General features: G+C 44.2%; 1 protein-coding gene across 3 annotated transcripts in view; it reads left to right on the top strand.

The window, feature by feature from the left end:
• DGKH (diacylglycerol kinase eta) overlaps positions 1–19,947 on the top strand; it is a 199,159-nt gene that overhangs the window by 63,827 nt on the left and 115,385 nt on the right. Inside the window, exon 1 of one of the 3 annotated variants that reach the window (XM_036249839.1) lies at positions 16,362–16,480. The exons of the other annotated variants lie outside the window; for them this stretch is intronic. Coding sequence (XP_036105732.1) covers positions 16,448–16,480 — 33 coding nt within the window. The 5' untranslated portion in view covers positions 16,362–16,447. Of the gene's footprint in view, positions 1–16,361; positions 16,481–19,947 lie in introns of those variants that run through there. 3 annotated transcript variants of the gene reach the window in all.

Here is a 19,947-nt window from a genome sequence, read left to right on the forward strand (position 1 = left end):
GAATTAGTAATACGTCAGCGAAAAGAAAACCTTCATCCGGAATACAGTAGACCCAGACACATGGAAGTAGGGCACAGACTGACATCCCTCAGAAGAGGGGATGGGGGGTGGGGGGGTGGGAAGAGGTAAACCACAGAACTTATATGCAGGTATGCATGACCAATGGACATGGACAACTAAGCCGGGGACAGGGTGGGGGGGGGGTAGGGTGGGGGGTGCCAATGGGGTAAAAAGGTAAAATATCTGTAACAAAAAAATAAATAAAAATTCATAAAAAAAAAAAAAAAAAAAAGAAAACCTTCATCTGCCAGGTGGCAGAGAAACAGCAGGAGCCAAGGGCTCAGGCAGGTGAGGTTTGGCCTCTCTTTCTGGGCCCACTCGTACGTAGTCTGCATCACAGGGAGACTGACATTTCATTCGGTTTATAGTTTTGGTAATTTTAAGCCTTAAAGTGTTGTGGGTTGTCATTTTGAAGTGAGAGTCAGTAAAGAACCTGTTTAACACAGCTGCGTTTTCTCCTGTTGGTGGTGGTTTCAGGTGCCCTTTGATGCCACTGGTGATGGCACTGGTGTGTCTCTTTCAGTTCGTGATTGGGTGGGGTGGTATATACTTCTGTTTCATTTCCAGGATTGGTCTTTATTACGTGTACTCCACGGGGACTCCTACACGTTGTCAGCTAGGATGCCATCAGCTGCTGGTAACAAATGCCACCAATCATATTGGCTTAAGCACCTGGAGAAGTGAGGCTCAGACTCACTTCTCCGTGATTTTCGAGGCTCAGCCCTCCTCACTGTGCTAGCTGTGTCCCTAGCAAAGGGCCTGAATCAGTTCCAGGTATCACATCCAGAGTGTGTGTCGTTCCCCCCCCCCCCGCCGAGACCTCCTTCACATCTCATTGGCCGTAAATGGGTCATGTCCAACCTCCGAACTAATTACTGATGGCAAGGGGAAAGGAATCCTCATAGCAGTGTATTAAACTAGTTACTGTGCACTTGCTCAGACTAGGACCAGAGTCAGCCAGCATCTCCTAAGCGCAGACTTGCCGAGCAGGAGTGGACATCTGACCAGAGCTGGGTTCTGGGGGGAAGGAGGAGAAGGGAAGTGGATGTTGAGTAGGTTCCTTCACCTGTTCCTGGACTGAGTCATTACAGACCAAATGGTAGGAACATAGTGTATGCTGATGAACCTGCTGTGACAAAACCCAAAATAGAGTAGTTTAAATAATGTGCACGTCTGTTTCTCTCCCACTAACAGTTTAGAGGCATGCGGTCCAGAGCGGGTGGGGTGGTTTCAACCTAACTTGAATATTAATGTTGCCAAGTTATAATAACTAAGAAATCCCCCTAATTCAGAGACTTTGAGAACAAAGAAGCCTTTCTCGTACATCAGAGTCCAGGAAAGCTTCTGAGATGAGAGAGTGTCTCTGCTGCGTGGGGCCGGCCAGGGGCCCTTCAGGGGCCCGGTTCCTCCCTCGGTGTTTCTTTGCTGCCGCCCCAGCAGATTGTCGCTACCTGTGTGGTCAAAGCTACGTCACCATCTCCAGGCTCCACGCGGACAGTGCTGGAGAACACGGAGTAGGTGGGCCCTGTATAAAGGCCTCGACCAAAGTGACATGTTACCTCTGCTCACATTCTATTGGCAAGGCCTTGGCCACAGGGGGACACCCAACTGCAAAAAGCCTCGTGCCGTGTCTGTTCAGGCTGCTCTGACCAACATAGACAGGGCAGCTTATCCACAGCAAACATTTATTCCTCTCAGTTCTGGAAGCTGGGAAGTCCAAGATCAAGGCACCGGCACAGTTACTGTCGGGTGAGGGCCGTCTCCCTGGCTCACAGGTGGCCGTCTTCTTGCTGTGTCCCCACATGTAGAGGGGGCGAGGGAGCTCTCTCAAGTCTCTTTTAAGGGCACTACTTCCATTCATGAGGGCTCTGCCCTTATGACCTAATCCCCTCCCAAACCACCACACTGGAGGTTAGGCTGCAACATAAGAATTTTGGGGAGACACAAGTACTGGCTATCATACCTGGACAATATAGTGTCACTGGGCAGCTTCTATGGTCACTCAAGTCATCACCATCACCAGCCAGCAGAAAGTGGGAAAGAAAGCGTACAAACCCCGGCCACATGTCTATAAGGAGATGGTGCTTAGGTTATACCCATCACTCCACTCACGTCCTGTTCGCCTGCACTTACTCACAGGGCCACATGCCCGGCAGGCCCGGAAATGGAATTTGTAGCTGGAAGGCCAAGTATTGGGAGAAGGGACAAATGGATTATGGTAGACTGTTAGCTGGCTTTTTTTGGTTTGTTTGTTTTGTTTTTTCTGCTCTGCATAGGATCTCTCTGTCTGGAGTCCACTTATTCATTAAGTGAAGTTCTATTTAATGCCTAAGGCCAAGAGTCACTCATAACACTTCTGACTTTGGTTACTTCTGATATTAGTAGTAAAGCAGTATTAAAGTGATAAAAAAAATTCAATATTAAAGTTTATAAACTACCCAAGATGCTGTTTATAAAAGATATACATAATCGTGGCCTTCTAAAACCATTTGTGTAGTTGTGTGTGTGTGTGTGTGTGTGTGTGTGTGTAGTTTTAAAGTTTTGTAACCTACGGTTATGCATTTGATAAAAGCAAACAATGGGCATCTTTTGGGAAGGGAGCGGTCAGTTCTCTTCCCAAAGCTGAGTGGACTTTGATTCTGCTGCACTACCGTGGCCGCTGGCTTTCTCTGCTCTTGGAGTGATCACAGGACATTGTCCCAAACTTATGCTTAACGGTTTTACGTGCTACTTTCAGATATCCTTGGGTCATACAGACTGGTTTTTAGGGTTTATAAGTAGCTGAATAGCGTTTGCACACCTTTTATATGTGGGTAAATTAAAATGAAATTGGATATTGTTAAAAATCCTTCTAGAACCTTAAGTCTGATCTTATTAGCTCCATAGAGGTACGCATTTTTATCTGTTTTTATTTACTGCTTTCTCTCCATTGCTTAGAATAGTTTGTGACATGTAAACACTCAATAAATATGTGTTAAATGAATGAAAAGGTGTAAAATACGATCTATTTTACATGTGAATTACCGAACCTCATTTTTACCTTTTTTTCTCTTTGGTTAATCCTCACTCGGGATATTTTTTCATTGATTTTTAGATAGAGTGGGAGGGAGAGAGGAAGGAAAGAGAGAGACATCGATGTGAGAGAGACACATCGATTGGTTGCCTCCTGCATGACCCTGACTGGGGCTGAGGATCAAACCTGCAACCCAGGTACATGCCCTTCACCAGGAATTGAACCCACGACCCTTTGAGCTGTAGGTTGACATTCTAACCACTGAGCTGAACCAGCCAGGGCATCATTTTTACCTCTTCACTTAAGGAACTTTTATTTCTTAGGCACCTGAGTGCAGGAGTCAGGATTTGCCTCACCTTCCTGGAGAAAGTGCAGCAAGCAGGAGTCTTTCGTGGCTCTGTAACCCCAGCAGTCGCATGTGTGTGCACGCAGGGGATCAGGTGGAATAAGGGCCCACATACATGATGGGGCTAATATAGGGGTCCCCGGTGCAGGGATGTGTGAACTGGAGAGAGGGACGGGAAGTGTTCCATTCATCCCAGCACCAACACAAACATCCACTTTCTTTCTTTTTTTTTTTTTAATCCTCACCCGAGGACATTTTTCCATTTTTTATTCAGATAGCGTGGGAGGGAGAGAGAGAAACATCGACGTGAAAGGGACACATTGAGCGGTTGCCACCCACACGACCCAACCAGTGCTGGGGACAAACCGTAACCGAAGTACATGCCCCCAGCAGGAACCGAACCTGGGTCTCTCTGGACCGCCGGCCGATGCTCTAACCGCTGAGCCAAACCAGCCAGGGCACATCCACTTTCTTGAAGACAGCTTTTTTCAAGTGGATTGGAGTTTGAGTAGGACAAGGAAGAAAGAAAATACTTTGATTTTCAGGGGTTAGGAAGAAAGGATTAAACAATCTTCTAAAGACTGAGTGGGTAACTTGACCTGTTTATGATTTATTTTACCCTTATCCTGTAATAAAGTTTTCAGAATCCGTATACCACTGACAGGACTGAAAAGGAGAGCGACAAGCTCTTTAGAGTAAACATCATCTCAGCTCGTTGCCGTCTTCTCGATCCATCACCTGTACAAACAGGGCTCTGGGAAGACAGCATGTGGAATTGCAGAGGAGTGAGCTCTCCTCGGGGTGATGCCTTTGGAGAGGAGGGTGTCTGGGGGGAAGGTCCCGGGGAGAGCCTCTGGGCCTGTGGAAAGCCACTGACACAAAGGCCAAAAGATAGGAGGATGTGTGTTTTGTTCGCCGTGACTGACAGGTAGACCAGTATGCCGGGAGCAAAGCTGTGGGCAGTGTGGGGGCAAAGCCGCATCCCCAGAGGGGCTGAAGCAGCAGGAAAGGTGTTGACAGTCAAGGGCCAGACAGGCAGTTACTTTGTTCAGTTCTCTGATTGATTAAAAGAAGAAAGAACAAAGATTTTGAACAGGGAAATGATAGGATGAGATCTGTACTGGAAGGAAATACTTCGGGAAGGAGAGAGTGTAGAGAATTCATCAGTTGGGTGTACGTGTCTTTCATGCTTAGGTCCATGTGATTTTTCTTTTAACATAAGTATTTTTTTTCCCCTTTATTGATTTTAAAGAGAGAGGATGTGAGAGGGAGAGAGATAGTGTTGGGTAGATGAGAGAGAACATCGACTGGCTGCCTCCTGCATGCCCCCCACTGGGGATGGGGCCCAGAGCCTTGGGCGTGTGCCCTGACCGGGAATCAAACCAGTGACCTCTTGGTGCATGGGCTGATGCTCAACCACTGAGCCACGCTGGACGGACCACATGATTTTCTTTTATGAAGCGCAGGGAACGAGGTACAGGCGAGGCCTGCCCCCCCAGGCCCTCATCCCTGTGCACAGGGGAACAGCTGTGAGGACAGACCTCACACAGGCTAACAGGAGGGTCTGGCTTCTTGGTTTGTGTTGTTGGGTTGGAGACCCGGAGTGTGGCGTTTCTCTGAGCTTGTGCTGCTTGGTGGTCGCAGAACACCTGGTGCACTGCTGGGGAGCCAGGAAGAAACGTCCTGTGGCCCCTCTTTGGGCCGTGGGCCTGGAAGACAAGAGGTATTTTGTTCACATGTCCAGTATGGTCCTCTGTGTTTCATCCCTTTTGTGCTTGCTGACTTTTGGTAAAGACTTGTTTGAGTGTTCTGTTTGCTCCTACTTTATTGTGGAATTGTAAGAGCAGGTTTCCTCCTTGGGCCAAAGTTAAGGAGGAAGCGGTAACTTTCCAATGCAGTGAACCCTGGTGGCAGTCGGGCCAGCTGCCCCGGCTCCTGTCTGCAGCGGGGTTCCTCCTCCAGGGCTCGGCTTCATTTCTCTCATGGGAGGTAATTAGCGAAGTTCAGGTGAGAAATAACGAAGTTACTAGAATTGGGGCACTGGCAGTAGAAGCAGAAAGGAAGATGAGGTTTTGAAAACATTCTAATGGAAGACTAAAGGATTTAGCGGCAAAGAAGAATAAAAAATAGTTTGGAAGTTTGTGTATTGTGTGCCTTGGAACACGAAGCTGCTGGTAGCAGAGCGGGCCCAGGAAAAGGGTCAGTGTAGCAGCAGGAGGGTGCCGAGCACATGCCGATTTCATATAGACTGACTTCTGCTCAGTGTTGGGTAGTTCTTTACCCGAAGTGTCAGAACTTGAATCTGAGTTTCCTGAACCCAATCAATGTTTTTTTTGTAGTATACTAAGACATTTATTACATGAAATAAAATGTACTTGCTGAGTTTCAGGTGGATGTGGAGATGTCAAATAAGCAGTTGTAAATGGGGCCGGAGTGAAAAAAATTGAGAATAATAATAGAGTTTTTAAAGGAGCTATGTGTATATTTAGAGGACGTAATTGGAGCAATGTGAAGGATAAGTTCCCCCAGAGCAATTTGACGCGGAGATATAATTGGAAATAGCCAAGGGGCTGTTTTTTGAAGAAAAAGAGAAAGTGGAGCAGTGAGGCTGCAGAGGAGACAGCAAGAATATTCTAATTTCTTTAAAGGAGTCGTATAGTCATGGAGAAGAAGGCATAGATGATGACCTGGGACTTCATCAAGAAGTGAAAAAAGTGTTTCCTTTTTAGGATCAGACATGCCCAGAGGAAAGACTGGGCAGAGAGGGAACAATTGGAGGTGAAGACAGAGGGAAAAGTTCAGTTTAGTTTAACAAACAAATGATGAGTCGCACTGAGGTGGTGGGCGTGGCGCCACGTAGCAGGGATACGGAGATGAAGTCACCCTGGTCCTGCCTGTGGGGAGTTCACTGCCTGATAATGGGCAGGGACAAGAGGAACACAGAAACAGCTAACACATACTGAGCATTTCACGTTGGGAACTGTTAGTACTTCACATGCGTTGACTCATTTAGTCCTCACAACACCCCACGAGTTAGTTATCATCATTGTTATCCACATGCAAGAGAGGTTAAGTAACTTGCCCAAGGCCTTCAACACGGGTCACCGTGAGCCGCAGCTTGCCCCTGGGCTGCAGCTCCGCACCTCTACACCTCCACATCACGTAAGCAGGTGACTGGACTACCGCAGGTGACTGGACTACCGTGCAAAGAGAAGTGTGAAGAATGTACAGCAGTAGCATGAAGGAGGGAGGGGTTCTGCTGTTCGGGCAGGGGAGAGAGAGCGTAGGGCAAGGGACCTCAGGACTAAGAAGATGATGGGTGGACCCAGTTGAAGGAACGTACCATCGTGACCGAAGTGTAGAACCTGCATTGGTACAAGGTGTGCGTGTATGCATTACTGTTTCACTTAGTAATTGGCACAGCCTTCCTCTCTGACCTTTTCTCTGCCCTGTCCTAATCACAGAGGATACTCACATTTGATTGTACTCATTTACACATGTGAACAATTAAGATGAGAAAAAAAATCTGCTAGAAATGGGTTATCCTTTTAGGGGTACCAGTCCTGCCCATCAAAACCATCATTGGAGTGCAGTTTGTGATATTAAATATAACAACATCAGGGTCTACCTATGAATTGGCAGAAATCTCACCAAGAATGTCCTGTGCATTTAGGACCCAGATAATCAATCTCGGGGGGGGGGGGACCAGATAATTTGAGAGGCAGATTACTGAGCGTACAATTTAAATTCCAGAAAATAAGCAGATATGTTGCATAGAATGGTTAAGAGCCCTTCTGAGATAAATATGTGGTAAGTATATGACTCCCGGTTATATGTGGTTTGTCTGCAAGTCCTGAGCTCATCCATCCCCTTGGCCTTGGCCACACCTCCCTGTAATGCCCAGCTCCTCCCTCAGCCCAGACCACAGCCTGGGCTTGAAAGCAGCAGTAGTGTGAGACTTAGGCATGGCAGGGGTTGTCTGTTTTGCACATTAGTTTCTAGTTTAAAAAAGTAAATGTAATGCTTAGTGGCTTATTTTAGGCCACTTAAAAATGCCCCTTCGTCAAAATAATTGTGTCATTGTGGCTGTGTGGGCAAAGGGATTATTCTTGGAAGTGCGTGAGGGTGTTTAATACAAGAAGTAAGTTCACAATTAGACAGATAGGGTTTTTTACCCCTTTCCAATGGAGTTACTGGGAGCCTCAGCAGGATCAGCCAGGGTTCCTCTAACTCACTCAAGGCCCACCTGAGTTCCTGGCTCTGAAAGAGGACCCTGAGCATTGGGCATGCCACCACTGCCACCCTGTGGTAATTTGTTGTAGTTCATTGTAGTCTATGGAAAAAAATAGTATGTCTGATGTGTGTACAGCATGCACACTTTGTATCTTCTCCTTTAAGAGTAAATAGCATGTTATAAAATTGTAATTAAGTTTTTATCTCTTTAATTTACCTATTAGAAAAATACATTTAGAAACTCCTAAAGAAGGAACATATTAAAAATGGAGAGAGCCCTGGCTGAGTGGCTCTGTTGGTTAGAGCGCGGTCCTGTGCACTGAAAGGTGGTGGGTTTGATTCCTGGTCAGGGCACATGCCTAGGTTTCAGGTTCAATCTCTGGTCGGAGTGAGTATGGGAGGTAACCAGTTGATGTTTCTCACATCAATATTCCTCTCTCTCAAATCAGTAAAAAGCATATCCTTTAGGTGAGGGTGGAAAAAAGGAAACATGGAGAGAGAGCTTAATTTTAAGAATTAACAAATTAAAATTTCACAAAACAATTACAGTCTCAGGAAAGCAATTAAATCTATAGCTTTTCTCAAGAGAATTACAAACCAGTATAAGGGAACAAGTCCTTTAGCAATCATTAGATTGCTTATTGATTTAGAGGACAATTAGAATAAGATAATCTCCATGATTTTGCTTTAGAATGCATTAATTTGTATTTAAATATGTGTTCCAAATATCAGAGTCTACGGTATTGCAAACAAAATGATGAAGTTATTTTGATTCTTAAATTTTTTTTCTTTATTGATTTTAGAGAGAGAAGAATGGAGAGGGAGAGAGAGATAGAAACATCAATGAGAGAGAACATCGATTGGCCTCCTGCATGCCTCCCCCTGGGGATTTGGCCCACAACCTGGTCATGTGCTCTGACCGGGAATCGAACCAGCGACTTCTTGGTGCATGGGTCTATGCTCAACCACTGAACCACAGCAGTTGGGCTGCTGAGATTATTTTGAACATATTCAGAGGTTTCAGAGTACTTCACTGGGCCTGGGAAAGCACAGCTTCTTCATTGTCACCTGACGCCTGTCTTCCCTGGGTTTCTTGAGGGCAGCCCTGATCGGCTGAGGGTTGTGCGTGCTCCTGCAGCATAGTTGGGGGTTGTTCAGCAGGTTGAATCTTTTCCTCTTTGGACAGGGGAAAGGACCTAGGAGTTGTGGAAAGCCTTTTGTCATTGGGTGGAACATGGCAGGATGGCAGAATCACAGACCCATTTTCAGAGTATTATGCTGCACTTGACTTGGTAGCACCACGGTGTGCACAGCACCAGAGGGTGTGTGCTCTTGGGCAGAAGAGAAGACCAGACTGCTTTTTCCTCGCAGCATGTGCATCGCTGCCGCCAACCTGAGTAGTGTGTGTGTGTGTGTGTGTGTGTATTGCATGTAAAAGTAAACAATTATTTCCGAAGAATTTTTTTTGACAAAACAATAGTGGTTTTATATGAATAAAAACAGAACTATTTCACAAACATCTAGAATATTGCTGTATAGTTCTCGGACAGTATTTCATGCAGCTGAGGAATTCCTTAGGGGTACTCGGAATGGGAGGCTCCGCTGGCCAGGTCCCGGATCACATTTTGAAAGTGCCTTGACCTGTGGCCTCTGATTATTCTGACGCAGAGCTTCTTCATAGGGGCAGTTTGCGAAAGGGGAAATGTTTTGTGGTGTTGTGAATGACAAAGCACCTGGATCACTTCACTGCATTGCTATTAAAACTGACTCCAGAAACATCCGATCTGCATTCCGCAGTCAGCTGGGACATGCCCGTGCTCTGGCTCCTGCCTGCATCACCCTCATCACCCTCCGTCGCCCGAGGAGATCTCCTCCGCCAGCATTCCCTGTCTTGGCTGGGTCAGGCCGGTCCCCCTCAGGCTTTGCGTAGTGATTCGGCCTGGAGACATGCTAAGGGAGGGGAAGAAGCAATGGCTAGGGCCACGGCTTTTTATCTAACCCCCTCTTCGAATTTTCTGGTACGCGGTAGTGTTTGGTACAAACCCTAGGTCTTCCTTCCCTCATTCACAAGTCTTATTCTAGTCTTCTGCAAATCACATGTTTTCTGTCTGAGTGATAGTTGAGAATAGCCTGGTTTCCTGTGGGCACCTGGATTGCTGCCCCTCCCCGAAGAGCCAGTGGGCGTGCAAAGAGGGTGAGAGTGGTGGATTAGTGGGGTTCCACATACAGGGAGAAATGTTTTGAGTTTGTAGTGATACAGTGCCTCCCTAAAGATGTGTTTTAGGAAGATCGTACAAATTTTTTTAATACTCAAAGATAAGAGCAAATGGCTAGGCTGATTTATACCAATTAAAGGTGAATGGAAGGAAAAAAAACACAATAGTGCTGAATCGTCTTCTATTTTTTTGGCTGATCCTCACCCAAAGATATTTTTCCATTGCTCTTTAGAGAGTGGAAGGGAGAGAGAGAGACACATCGATGTGAGACACACTGATCCCACACGACCCCGATAGGGCCAGGGGTCGAACCTGCAACCCAAGTATGACCCCTTGACCAGAATCGAACCCAAGACCCTTTGATACACGGGCCAATGCTCTAACTGCTGAGCCAAACTGTCCAAGGCCTTAATTATGTTTTTAGAGGATTTATACAAATGATTATACTTACTGTTGTTTATGAGAGTGTTTATTAAGCTTGAATGACAGTTACAATCACTAAAAGAGATGTTAGTATGTGCAGGTCCTGTGCCCTACACTAGATGTGTTGAATCAAAACTCCCACGATAACCTGAGACTGTTAATGTCCATAAAGTTTTCCATGTGGTTCGGATGACTAGCCAAATATAGAACAACTGGTGTGTTTAATAAGGCTTAATGTGATATATGTATTCATTTCAATGAAGAACTCAAATTTGATTTTAAGAAACGTATGGTGGGACGAAATTCAGAGGGAAAGAAGGATACAAGGCACAAAAAGCCAAAGGGCCTGGAATCAGGAGGAACTGATGGGAAATTTTGGAGGCTGAAAGAAAAGCCAGGTTTGAAGTCATTTGATAAATAAAAGTCAGGTTGATAAAAGAAGTTGATAGACTGCTGGTTCATTGTGGCTCAGTGGATGGAGTGTCCCATGGACTGAGGGGTCCCGGTTCGACTCCCAGTCAGGGCACATGCCTGGGCTGCAGGCTGGATTCCCAGTAGGGGGCATGCAGGAGGCAGCCCATCGATGTCTCTCTCTCACATTGATGTTTTTGTCTCTCTTGCCCTTCCCCTCTCTCTCTCTCTCTAAAATATATATATGTATATATGTATATATACATATATGTGTGTGTGTGTGTGTGTGTGTGTGTGTATGTATATCAGTAAAAACATATGAAAAAAAAGAGGTTGATAGACTGAATCAGAATGAGATCAAATGTCCTATCCGTTCAAAGCCATAAGATGAAGGGCAATGATTATTCCTACAAATGCTGGTGTGTTTGTGGAGAGAAATGGTTTTTATTTTATAATGACACAAAAAATATATAGAAAAGTTAAGTTTTTAAAAAAGCACTGTTGTAACAGGGAGACAGTACATTAAAGTGCAAACTAGTGATGAAGATAGGTTGAATATGGATCTCAGGGGTTTGTGTTTGACCGCCTTTCAAGCACATTATGCGAGTTCAACTATTGGGTAAAATATGGAAAAATAAAAAAAAATCTGTTATATATAGTAGTTGATTTACACATTTTATAGATATATCTGCCTTATATACTGCCCCAATACAATATTAATGCTGACGAGATAGACAGCCTCCCTTAATAATGATGAAATGCTAGTGGATAAAAGCAGAATGGCTTTCCATTTAGAGAAAAAAAGCAGAATGGTCAACAACGAAATGCTTGTGTTTTATGCAGGGGCATTTGCAAATAAGCTGCTCTGAGCCCAGTTCTGTGAATGCTGTTGTGTTTCCCGCCCGGGCCCTTAAGGTCGTTCACGTACAGTTCAAGATTCCCCCCAAGACATTTTAACTGCTGTATTGGAATGTCAGTCTTCACGTCATTCATTCATTTGTGCAGTGGATAGTTACTAAGAGCTAGTCTGTGAGCTAGGAACTGTGATAAGTGCCGGGGCTGCGTGATGAAGAAGGTGGGCTTGGCCATGTTCCCACTGAGTGTGCAGACCAGCTGGGGAATAGGTCAATCAGTTTTGGGCAGATTGAGTTTTGAAGTGCCAGTGGCCTCCCAGTGGTGTTATTATTTTCTAATTCCCACTGCTAAACAAGATGATAGTCTAAGGAGTAAAATAATAATATATAGCAGTTGCAAACTCTGCTCCATTATTATATCAAATACAATTTTATGATTGATTTCTCTTCTGTGTTTAATGTTTAGAAAACCTGCTTGACACATTTTGGGACTGTATACGTTATGTGGTTATGCACGGTCAGTTTCTCTAAATGTAAACATTAGGCCATTGTTCGGGAATGTTGTCTCTTTTTTTAACTTGTGTCTATCCCATTTAAACCTTCTCTCCAAAGTATGACCTGCTAAAAGAGTCTCTTACTTATGGTCCTTCCTATTTACATGGCATTGGGGAGTTTGTGAAAGATATTTACACATATTTTGTTTCATACTAATGACTCTGAGGAATACAGGGCAGGTGATACTTATCCTCACCTTACAGGTGGGAAAACTAAGGTTTATATACGTTTTAATTTGTTTTTTGTTTTTTTTTATCCTCACCCGAGGACACTTTTCTTTTCTTGATATTTTGTTCAGATAGAGTGGGAGGGAGAGAGAGAGAAACATCGACGTGAAAGGGACACATCGAGTGGCTGCCACCCGCACAACCCAACCAGGGCCGGGGACAAACTGCAACCGAGGTACATGCCCTTAGCGGGAACCGAACCCGGGTCTCTCGGGACCGCAGGCTGATGCTCTAACCACTGAGCAAAACCGGCCAGGGCCATTTTAATTTGTTTGAAGTCACAAAGCTGGTAAGTTGTGGAGGCAACTATAGAACCCAACCCGGCTCTTTGTATGAGTCTGGTCTAATTCTTTTACACTTTCTGCCGCTATTGTGACTTGCTGGAAAGAAACATTGGAATATCTTTCTCCATTAAATTCTTCAAATTCTTCCCAGTCAAAGAAAAAACAAATGTTTTAATTCTTTTTGTTTTGACTATTCAACAAATCAATTAGCATGTATTTATTATTTTTTAGTGTCAGGTACCTCACCATCTTTAGCTTGTGAAAATAAAACACAGGAGAGAGAGATACAAATTTTTAAGAATTCCTATACAACATGATTCATGCTATAAGTCATGTGTGAGCATAGTGCCGTGTGTGCATGAAACATGTGTTGGTGGCCTGACCCTTGAAGCAGGTTGGGACGGGAAGGGGGAGTTACAAGAAGAAGCAGAGGGCAGTATTGTGAGTAGAAGGACGAGCTCATGAAAAGCTTGGACATAGGGAAGGAAGCCTGGAGGACTTGGGGATCAGCAAGTACTTCTTTTTTACTCTGCTGTTGGGTGAATTTAGGAGGACCACTGAAGATGAAGCTGTTACAGAAGGTGGAGGGAAGGAAGAGCCTGTGAGCCAACTAACGAGTCTGGAATTACACTGTGGGTGACGGTAGACCACTGAGCACATTAAACCAGAATCTGGGGGGATCAGCTCTGTTTCTCAGGAAAATTCTGTCCATAGTGGGAAGAATGGACTAGTGGTGGGAAAAATTGACAGCGTGGAGAAAGTTCAGGGAACTCTTGAGTTCAAGGGAGTTAGAGGAACTTGAACTAAGGCAGCTTCAGGAGGAGTGGAAAGAGATGGATTGTAGAGATAAAACCGTTTGTTTTATTTATTTATTTTTTAAATTGAAGGCAGATTGATCTACATCAGTCCTGGTTAGTGGCTGCAGAGGGTGGGCACGATAAACCCATTGCTTCTGGAGTTAAGCTCAATTTTGTTCTTTCAAAAAATGTTTTTTCTTTATTGATTTTTAGAGAGAGAGAGGAAGGGAGAAGAAGAGAGAGATAGAAACAATGACGAGAGAGAACATTGATTGGCTGCCTCCTGCATGCCCCCCACTGGGGATGGGGCCCACAACCTGGGCATGTGCCCTGACGGGGAATCTAACTGGGACCTCTTGTGCGTGGGTCGACACTCAACCACTGAGCCACACTGGCCGGGCTAGAACCCTCTAAATAATAAATAATGCTTATTATGGAATGAATGTTGATGATAATACCTTGTCATCCCACATTTTGAAAATATTATGTATTTTTTTTTTTTATATCTGTGTCTCATACATCTTAACATAGCGATAATACAGGTTCATTTGAGTCTGTAAAACATAAGAGGCTTACCATTCAAGAACGTGAAGTAGACTCAGGATGTTATAGTTTTTGTTATAGATACCCAGGGAGGCATAGACAGCTGTACTGGAGCGTATATGACAAGATGGATTATGAAATGTTTGTGGCAAAGAGAAATTCTGTTTGATCGGATGGAGCAGACAGTAGTTAAAAGAGACCGGAAAGAAGTGATTACACACGAAATAGAGAGTGGTGAAAACCCCTGGCCCATGTCTTAGTCTGTGCAGGCGGCTCTGACAAAAATGCCCTAAACTGGGTGGCTGAGACAACAAACGTTTATTTCTCATAGTTTGGGAGGCTGTGAAGTCCAAGATCAAGGCAGGCTTGGTGTCTGGTGAGGACTCGCTTCCTGGTTCATAGAGAGCCGTCCTCTCGCTGTGTTCTCAGGTGATGGAAGGGGCAGGGACATTCTCTGGGTCTCTCCTATCAGGGCAGTAGTTCTGTGCAGGAGGGCAGGAGGGCTCCTCCTCATGACCCAATCACCTCCCAAAGGCCCTGCCTCCTCGAATCATCAAACTGGGGTTTAGGCTTTCTTTCTTTCTTTTAAAATTCTCACCTGAGGATAGGTTTATTGATTTGGGGAAGAGGGGAATGGAGAGCAAAACATTGATCTGTTGCCTTTCCTCTGCGCCCTGACTTGGTCCGAACCCGCAACCTTTTGGTGTATGGGATAACGCTCTGTTCAACTGAGCCTCCTGGCCAGGGCTAGGTTTTCAGTTGTGAGTGAACACACACAGTCAGTCCGCAGCTCTCATTTCTCCCATCACAACAGATTCTGTCTCTGTTCCCTGGACGAGAAGGTAAGGGTCACGCCGGGACAATACGAGGGCAAATGAGAGATTCTTCTGGAAGTTTCAAAGGCACTTGTAAAAGATGAGTCATCACTGACATTTCCACATCATCGTATCAAGCTTCTTACCATACCTATTTGATGGCCAAAAATAGCCAACATATAAAAATGCACATTTATCAGGTAAATCAGGCAGTTACTGATTTTTCAGATTCTTAGCTTTACAGAAAGCCTCAGTGACTGGCTGTTGTTGGTAAAGGTGCGCTGTCCTCAGGACAGTATAGTATTCCATCCAAGTGACTTTAACCTGTGACAGAGAAGTGTTTCTGAAATTTTAAGTGAAATCCCAGAGCATCCATGTGTGTTTAATGTAGAAGAGAAATTACTTTTGTTTATTCTAAGCAAGGGTGTGAAATGGGCAACTCCATGGCTTTAAGTCTAAGACATTGGACTGAAAACAGTCCCAGAAAGCCAGCTGCATAAGTAATCTTTTGGCTGAAACCGTATTTTATTGAAATCACTTTTTCAAAGCCAAGTTCATTTAAGTTTTTGTTTTTACTATTTGGAAACTGGGTTATCAGGTTCCATTGAAGTCTATATGGCTTAACTGATTTCCCTAAGAGCCAGCTAGCCACGTTACATGACCAAGTGACAGTTAAATGTAAATGTTTCTAAGCCCAGAGCTTGTGAACAAAATAGAATTAATAAATCTATAAATCTAATATTTAATTTTAATAGATTTATAATTATAACTCTGATAATGACTTTCTTATATGTTACTAACTTCAATTTGTTATTCTAATTGAACATTAATAGTGAATGTAATAAATGCTATGATTTTAGAGAATGATTCTTTGTCTTGTCACTTAGTATACTCGTGATTTTGAGAATTTTTGGGAGCCACATGTTTTTCTGTGAATCACACTTATTATATTTGCTGAAGCTGTCGCAAAGTGATCATTTTTTGTTATGGCCCTTCTTTTATAAGAAGTGTTTGTTTAAATAGCCATATATAAACAGAAGTTTATTTTGAGGATTAACTTTCCTTCAAGTAACTGCCTCCTTTTTAAATCTTTTAAATTACTTAGAGGAAAACAAGCCAGCCTCAGAGTATTTTTTTTCTTTGAGAATTTAAAATGAGCTCTTTGTATATTACAACATAAAGACGTTTGTAAATTCATGAAGAGAAAGACTTTATCTTACATATCTTTGTATTCCTTACAGCCTCGCACATTGCAGATTTCGCCATACTTATGCAAGATTGAAAGACCGTGAAGTTATATATAAAACAAATAAATAATCTGCTTTGAAAGTGATTATATAAGGATCATCTCAAACTTAGCAATATTCTTAAAATCAGGATAGATATTTCCTGTCACTGCCTCCGTCTCTGCCCCTCACCCAGAGTCACATACGTCTCTGTGCCTCTGTCGGCTCAGACCTGCTGAATGCTAGAGACCATAACATAAGTTTCCAGCCACTGCTTCCTGTTTGCCAATTCTTTCATTCTTTCGAAATACGAAGTTACCTTACATGCCATTTTACACTGTAACAGAAAGTTGTTCATTTCAACATTTATGGAGGCCCGAAGGAGTCAGCTGATGTGTTAGAGGGTGACGTTGTTAAGATGCCTAGGATGCAGCCTTGGCTGGGATGATTGTCACTGCGTGGTGGGACGGCAAACAGGTAATGTCATCGCGTGTCAGAGGTGGTGCTGCACGGATAGGGTGAGGGCACCTTAGAGAGACAGGTGGGTGTGGTCACTTCTTCCTAGGGGTCAAAGAAGCCTTCACAGGGGCAGTGGCACTGGGTCCGAGTTAAAATGAATGGGAACTTTCAAGACAGGCAGATTGAGGAGAGAAGGTTTCGGGCAGAGGGAGGAGCTTGGGAAGGGACCCGAGATGAGGCTGGAGCGCCTCACGCTGGGCTCTTCCGTGGTACATACAGAAGTTTGGACTTTATGCTGTGGTATAATAATCGGGTTTTCATTTTAGAAAATCACTCTAATAACCATGTAGAGAATGAAGTAGGTTATTTATGCTTTCTTAAAACAGTGTTTATAGAACACAGCTAGACCCAACATTAAATTTTCTTCCTCATTGCCTTAAACAGAATTTTATAAAAAGCACAATGCACTTGCTTCTGAAATTCAAATATTTTTTCTTTTTAAATCCTAACCTGAAGATACTTTTTCATTTATCTTCAGGTAGAATGGGAGGGAAGAAGGGAAATAGAGAGAGAGAGAGAGAAACATCGATGTGAGAGAGACACGTCCGTTGTTTGCCTCCCGCAGAACCCCGACCAGGGCCAGGGACTGAACCACAACCAAGGTACGTGCCCTTGGCCGGAATCCAACCTGCAGCTCTTTGGTCCTTGGGCCGATGTTCTAACGACTGAGCCCAACAGACCAGGGCTGTAATTCAAATCATCAGATGATTTGATCTTTGGGTGAGTTATATTTTTACAGCGTTTCAGTGGGTTGTGTTTGGATTTCGGATCGCAGACCCTCTTGCCCAGGGTGACGTGGCGTTCGGTGCTACGGCCGTGCAGCGGTGATGCCCACACAGAAACCCCAGTTCCTGGCTCTCGGTCTTTTGCATACTTGCCCAAGCCAGATGCTGAGTTTCCTTGTTTCTTTCTCTCTTGTCCTTCGTGCCTATCAGTAACGGCAGGAGATTCTGCCTCCAAATAACATCTGGGATTGCTCTACCTCTCTGCATGTCAGCGACGCTCGAACTTGGTTCTGGGATCTCTCCCTTGGACCACTGCAGCAGCCTCCTCACCGGCCCACTCTGCCTTTCTCACCATTTCCCCGTTCGCACTCTCCTGCTGCGAACATTTCACTAGCTTTTTGCACTTAGAATCTCAGCAGCTCCCGGCTCTTGTCTCCCCAAGCTTCATCTCTTGACACTCTCCTCCTCCTCCAGCTGTTCTTTGCCCTTACAGTGGCCTTTGAACACTGTTCTCTTCTTCCAGAAGCTCTTATTATTTGGTGCCTGACAGATGCTCTCTGAAGTTGATAGCATAATGATATCACAATAATAACACTTTCTGCCGTTTATTGAATGTTTTTTTGTAACTCAGACAGAGTTCTCTGGGCACTATCTTGTCATTAAATAAGATGCAACAAGCTTGTGAAGTTGGTATTATTATTCCCATATTTTAGGAGCGGAAGCCGGGGCACAGAGAGCTGGTGTAACTTGCCCAGGTTTATATTGTAGTGTGTGGCAGAGCCTGTCTTGAAGTTTGTCTGCCTCCAAATCAAGCTCCTAGTTACTAAAGTTTCGAAAGTCTTTTGTTATCATTGAATTTTAGTGATCTCTCAGCAATGCCCGGCAGGACCGTCTTAGAGCAAGCTCTAGAGAAATCTCTCATTGAAATCGAAAGTAAACGTTAATGTAACTTAACTGCCTCATTGGTGACGACAAACTGTTCTCAGTATTTTAAGTCTTGTTGATGATAAAAGACAGTGTAGTGTAAATGTTGAGAATAAGCTCTGCACTCAAATAGATAGGGGTTTAATATTGGCACCTGCCATAAATTCATGTAGATCTCAGTATTGTATCTGCTGGGAATGCTCTTGGCACTTGAGATATGTCAGTGTGCAGTCCAGTGAGGTGGATTTAAGATTTTGGTTCTATAAGTTGTTTTTGTCTTAGAAGCTCATTATATCCTTACTGCTTTTCTGTGAATTAAGTGTTAATGTGATCCATCTCAGACCCCATCCCAAGGGGATCTAGTTGAGTCGGTCCTGTAGCATCTCCTAAGGATAATCTCATAGCAAGGCTGTAAATTTATTTTGCTATAAGTGTAGTTTCTTCTTTACTTCCAATTAAAATGTAACATTAAATTTAATTTTATGATATATCATAAACTCAAGGACCTTGTATTCTAATAGGGATAGCACAATAAACATAATAAATATGTAAATTACATTCTACATTAGAAGATAGAGAGGACTTTGTGTGGGGGAGTAAGACCAAGATGGGGGAGATACAGACAGCACAGTTGCTGTGCTAAGTAGGTGGTCAGTGAGGCGGGTCTCATGGGACGGCCAGAGACTCGAAGGTGAAGGAGCCGGCAGATGGATAGCTGAGGGAAGGCAGTCCAGGGAGAGGGACCAGGTGCTATCAAGACCTAGGGGAGGAGAATGCGTGCCCACCTCCAAGCAAAGCACCTTTATGGACAGAGGGACCAAGTGCGGGAGAGATACTAGATGAGGTCGGAGGGGGCCGAGGATTCTGTCGATGAAGATGAAGTGAACTGGAATACATACAGCCCTAGCACAGGGTCTGGCCCGGGTCATAGCGCCCCTGCCCACCTCTTCCAGCCACACCTCCTGCTTCCCCTTGCAAACCCTGTCCTGCATCGGTAATGAAAGCTTTTGAAGATTCCCCAAGTAGCCATGCTGTTTTCCATCTTCCTACTGAAGAAGAAAATACCCTTCCTCACCCATTGTCATGCTGATAAGCTCCTTCAAGACCCACCTGGGCTCTCCCCTGGGGGGACTTTTTTGATCCCTCTGGAGCAGAGCTGGAGCTTCCTTCTGCCATGCCCAGTGCTTCGAAGATGTGTGTTACAATAACAGGCGTCACTAGCCCTGTGTTAGTTAATGACCACTTACTGTGGCCCTGCAGAAAGTTCTTTATGTGTTTTTTGTTTTTAAAACGTATCTTTATTGTTGAATGTATTACAGTTGTCCCTCTTTTTTCTCCCTCTTGACCCCCTCCTCTCAATCTCGCCCCCACTCCACCCTTCCCCACACGATTGTCTGTGCCTATTGGTTATGCATATACGCATAGAAGTTCTTCGGTTTCTCTCTTCCCACCCCTCCCCCACTTCCCTTTGAGGTTCATCAGTCCAACAACCAATCCGTACTTCTTAATCCCTTCATCTTTTTCACTCAACTCCCTTCCCATCTGGCAATCAACAAAAAGTTCTCTGTATCTTTGAGACTGTTTCTGTTCTGCTTGCTCATTTTGTTTGTAGATTCGATTGTTGATAGATATGTATTTATTGCCATTTTATTGTTCATATTTTTTTATCTTCTTCTTTAAGAAGACTCAACAACATTTCATATAATACTGGTTTGGTGGTGATGAGCTCCTTTAGCTTTTTCTTGTCTGGGCAACTCTTTATATGTCCATTGATTC

The sequence above is a fragment of the Molossus molossus genome, unplaced genomic scaffold (genome assembly GCF_014108415.1).
Source record: "Molossus molossus isolate mMolMol1 unplaced genomic scaffold, mMolMol1.p scaffold_m16_p_9, whole genome shotgun sequence".
Taxonomy (NCBI): domain Eukaryota; kingdom Metazoa; phylum Chordata; class Mammalia; order Chiroptera; family Molossidae; genus Molossus; species Molossus molossus.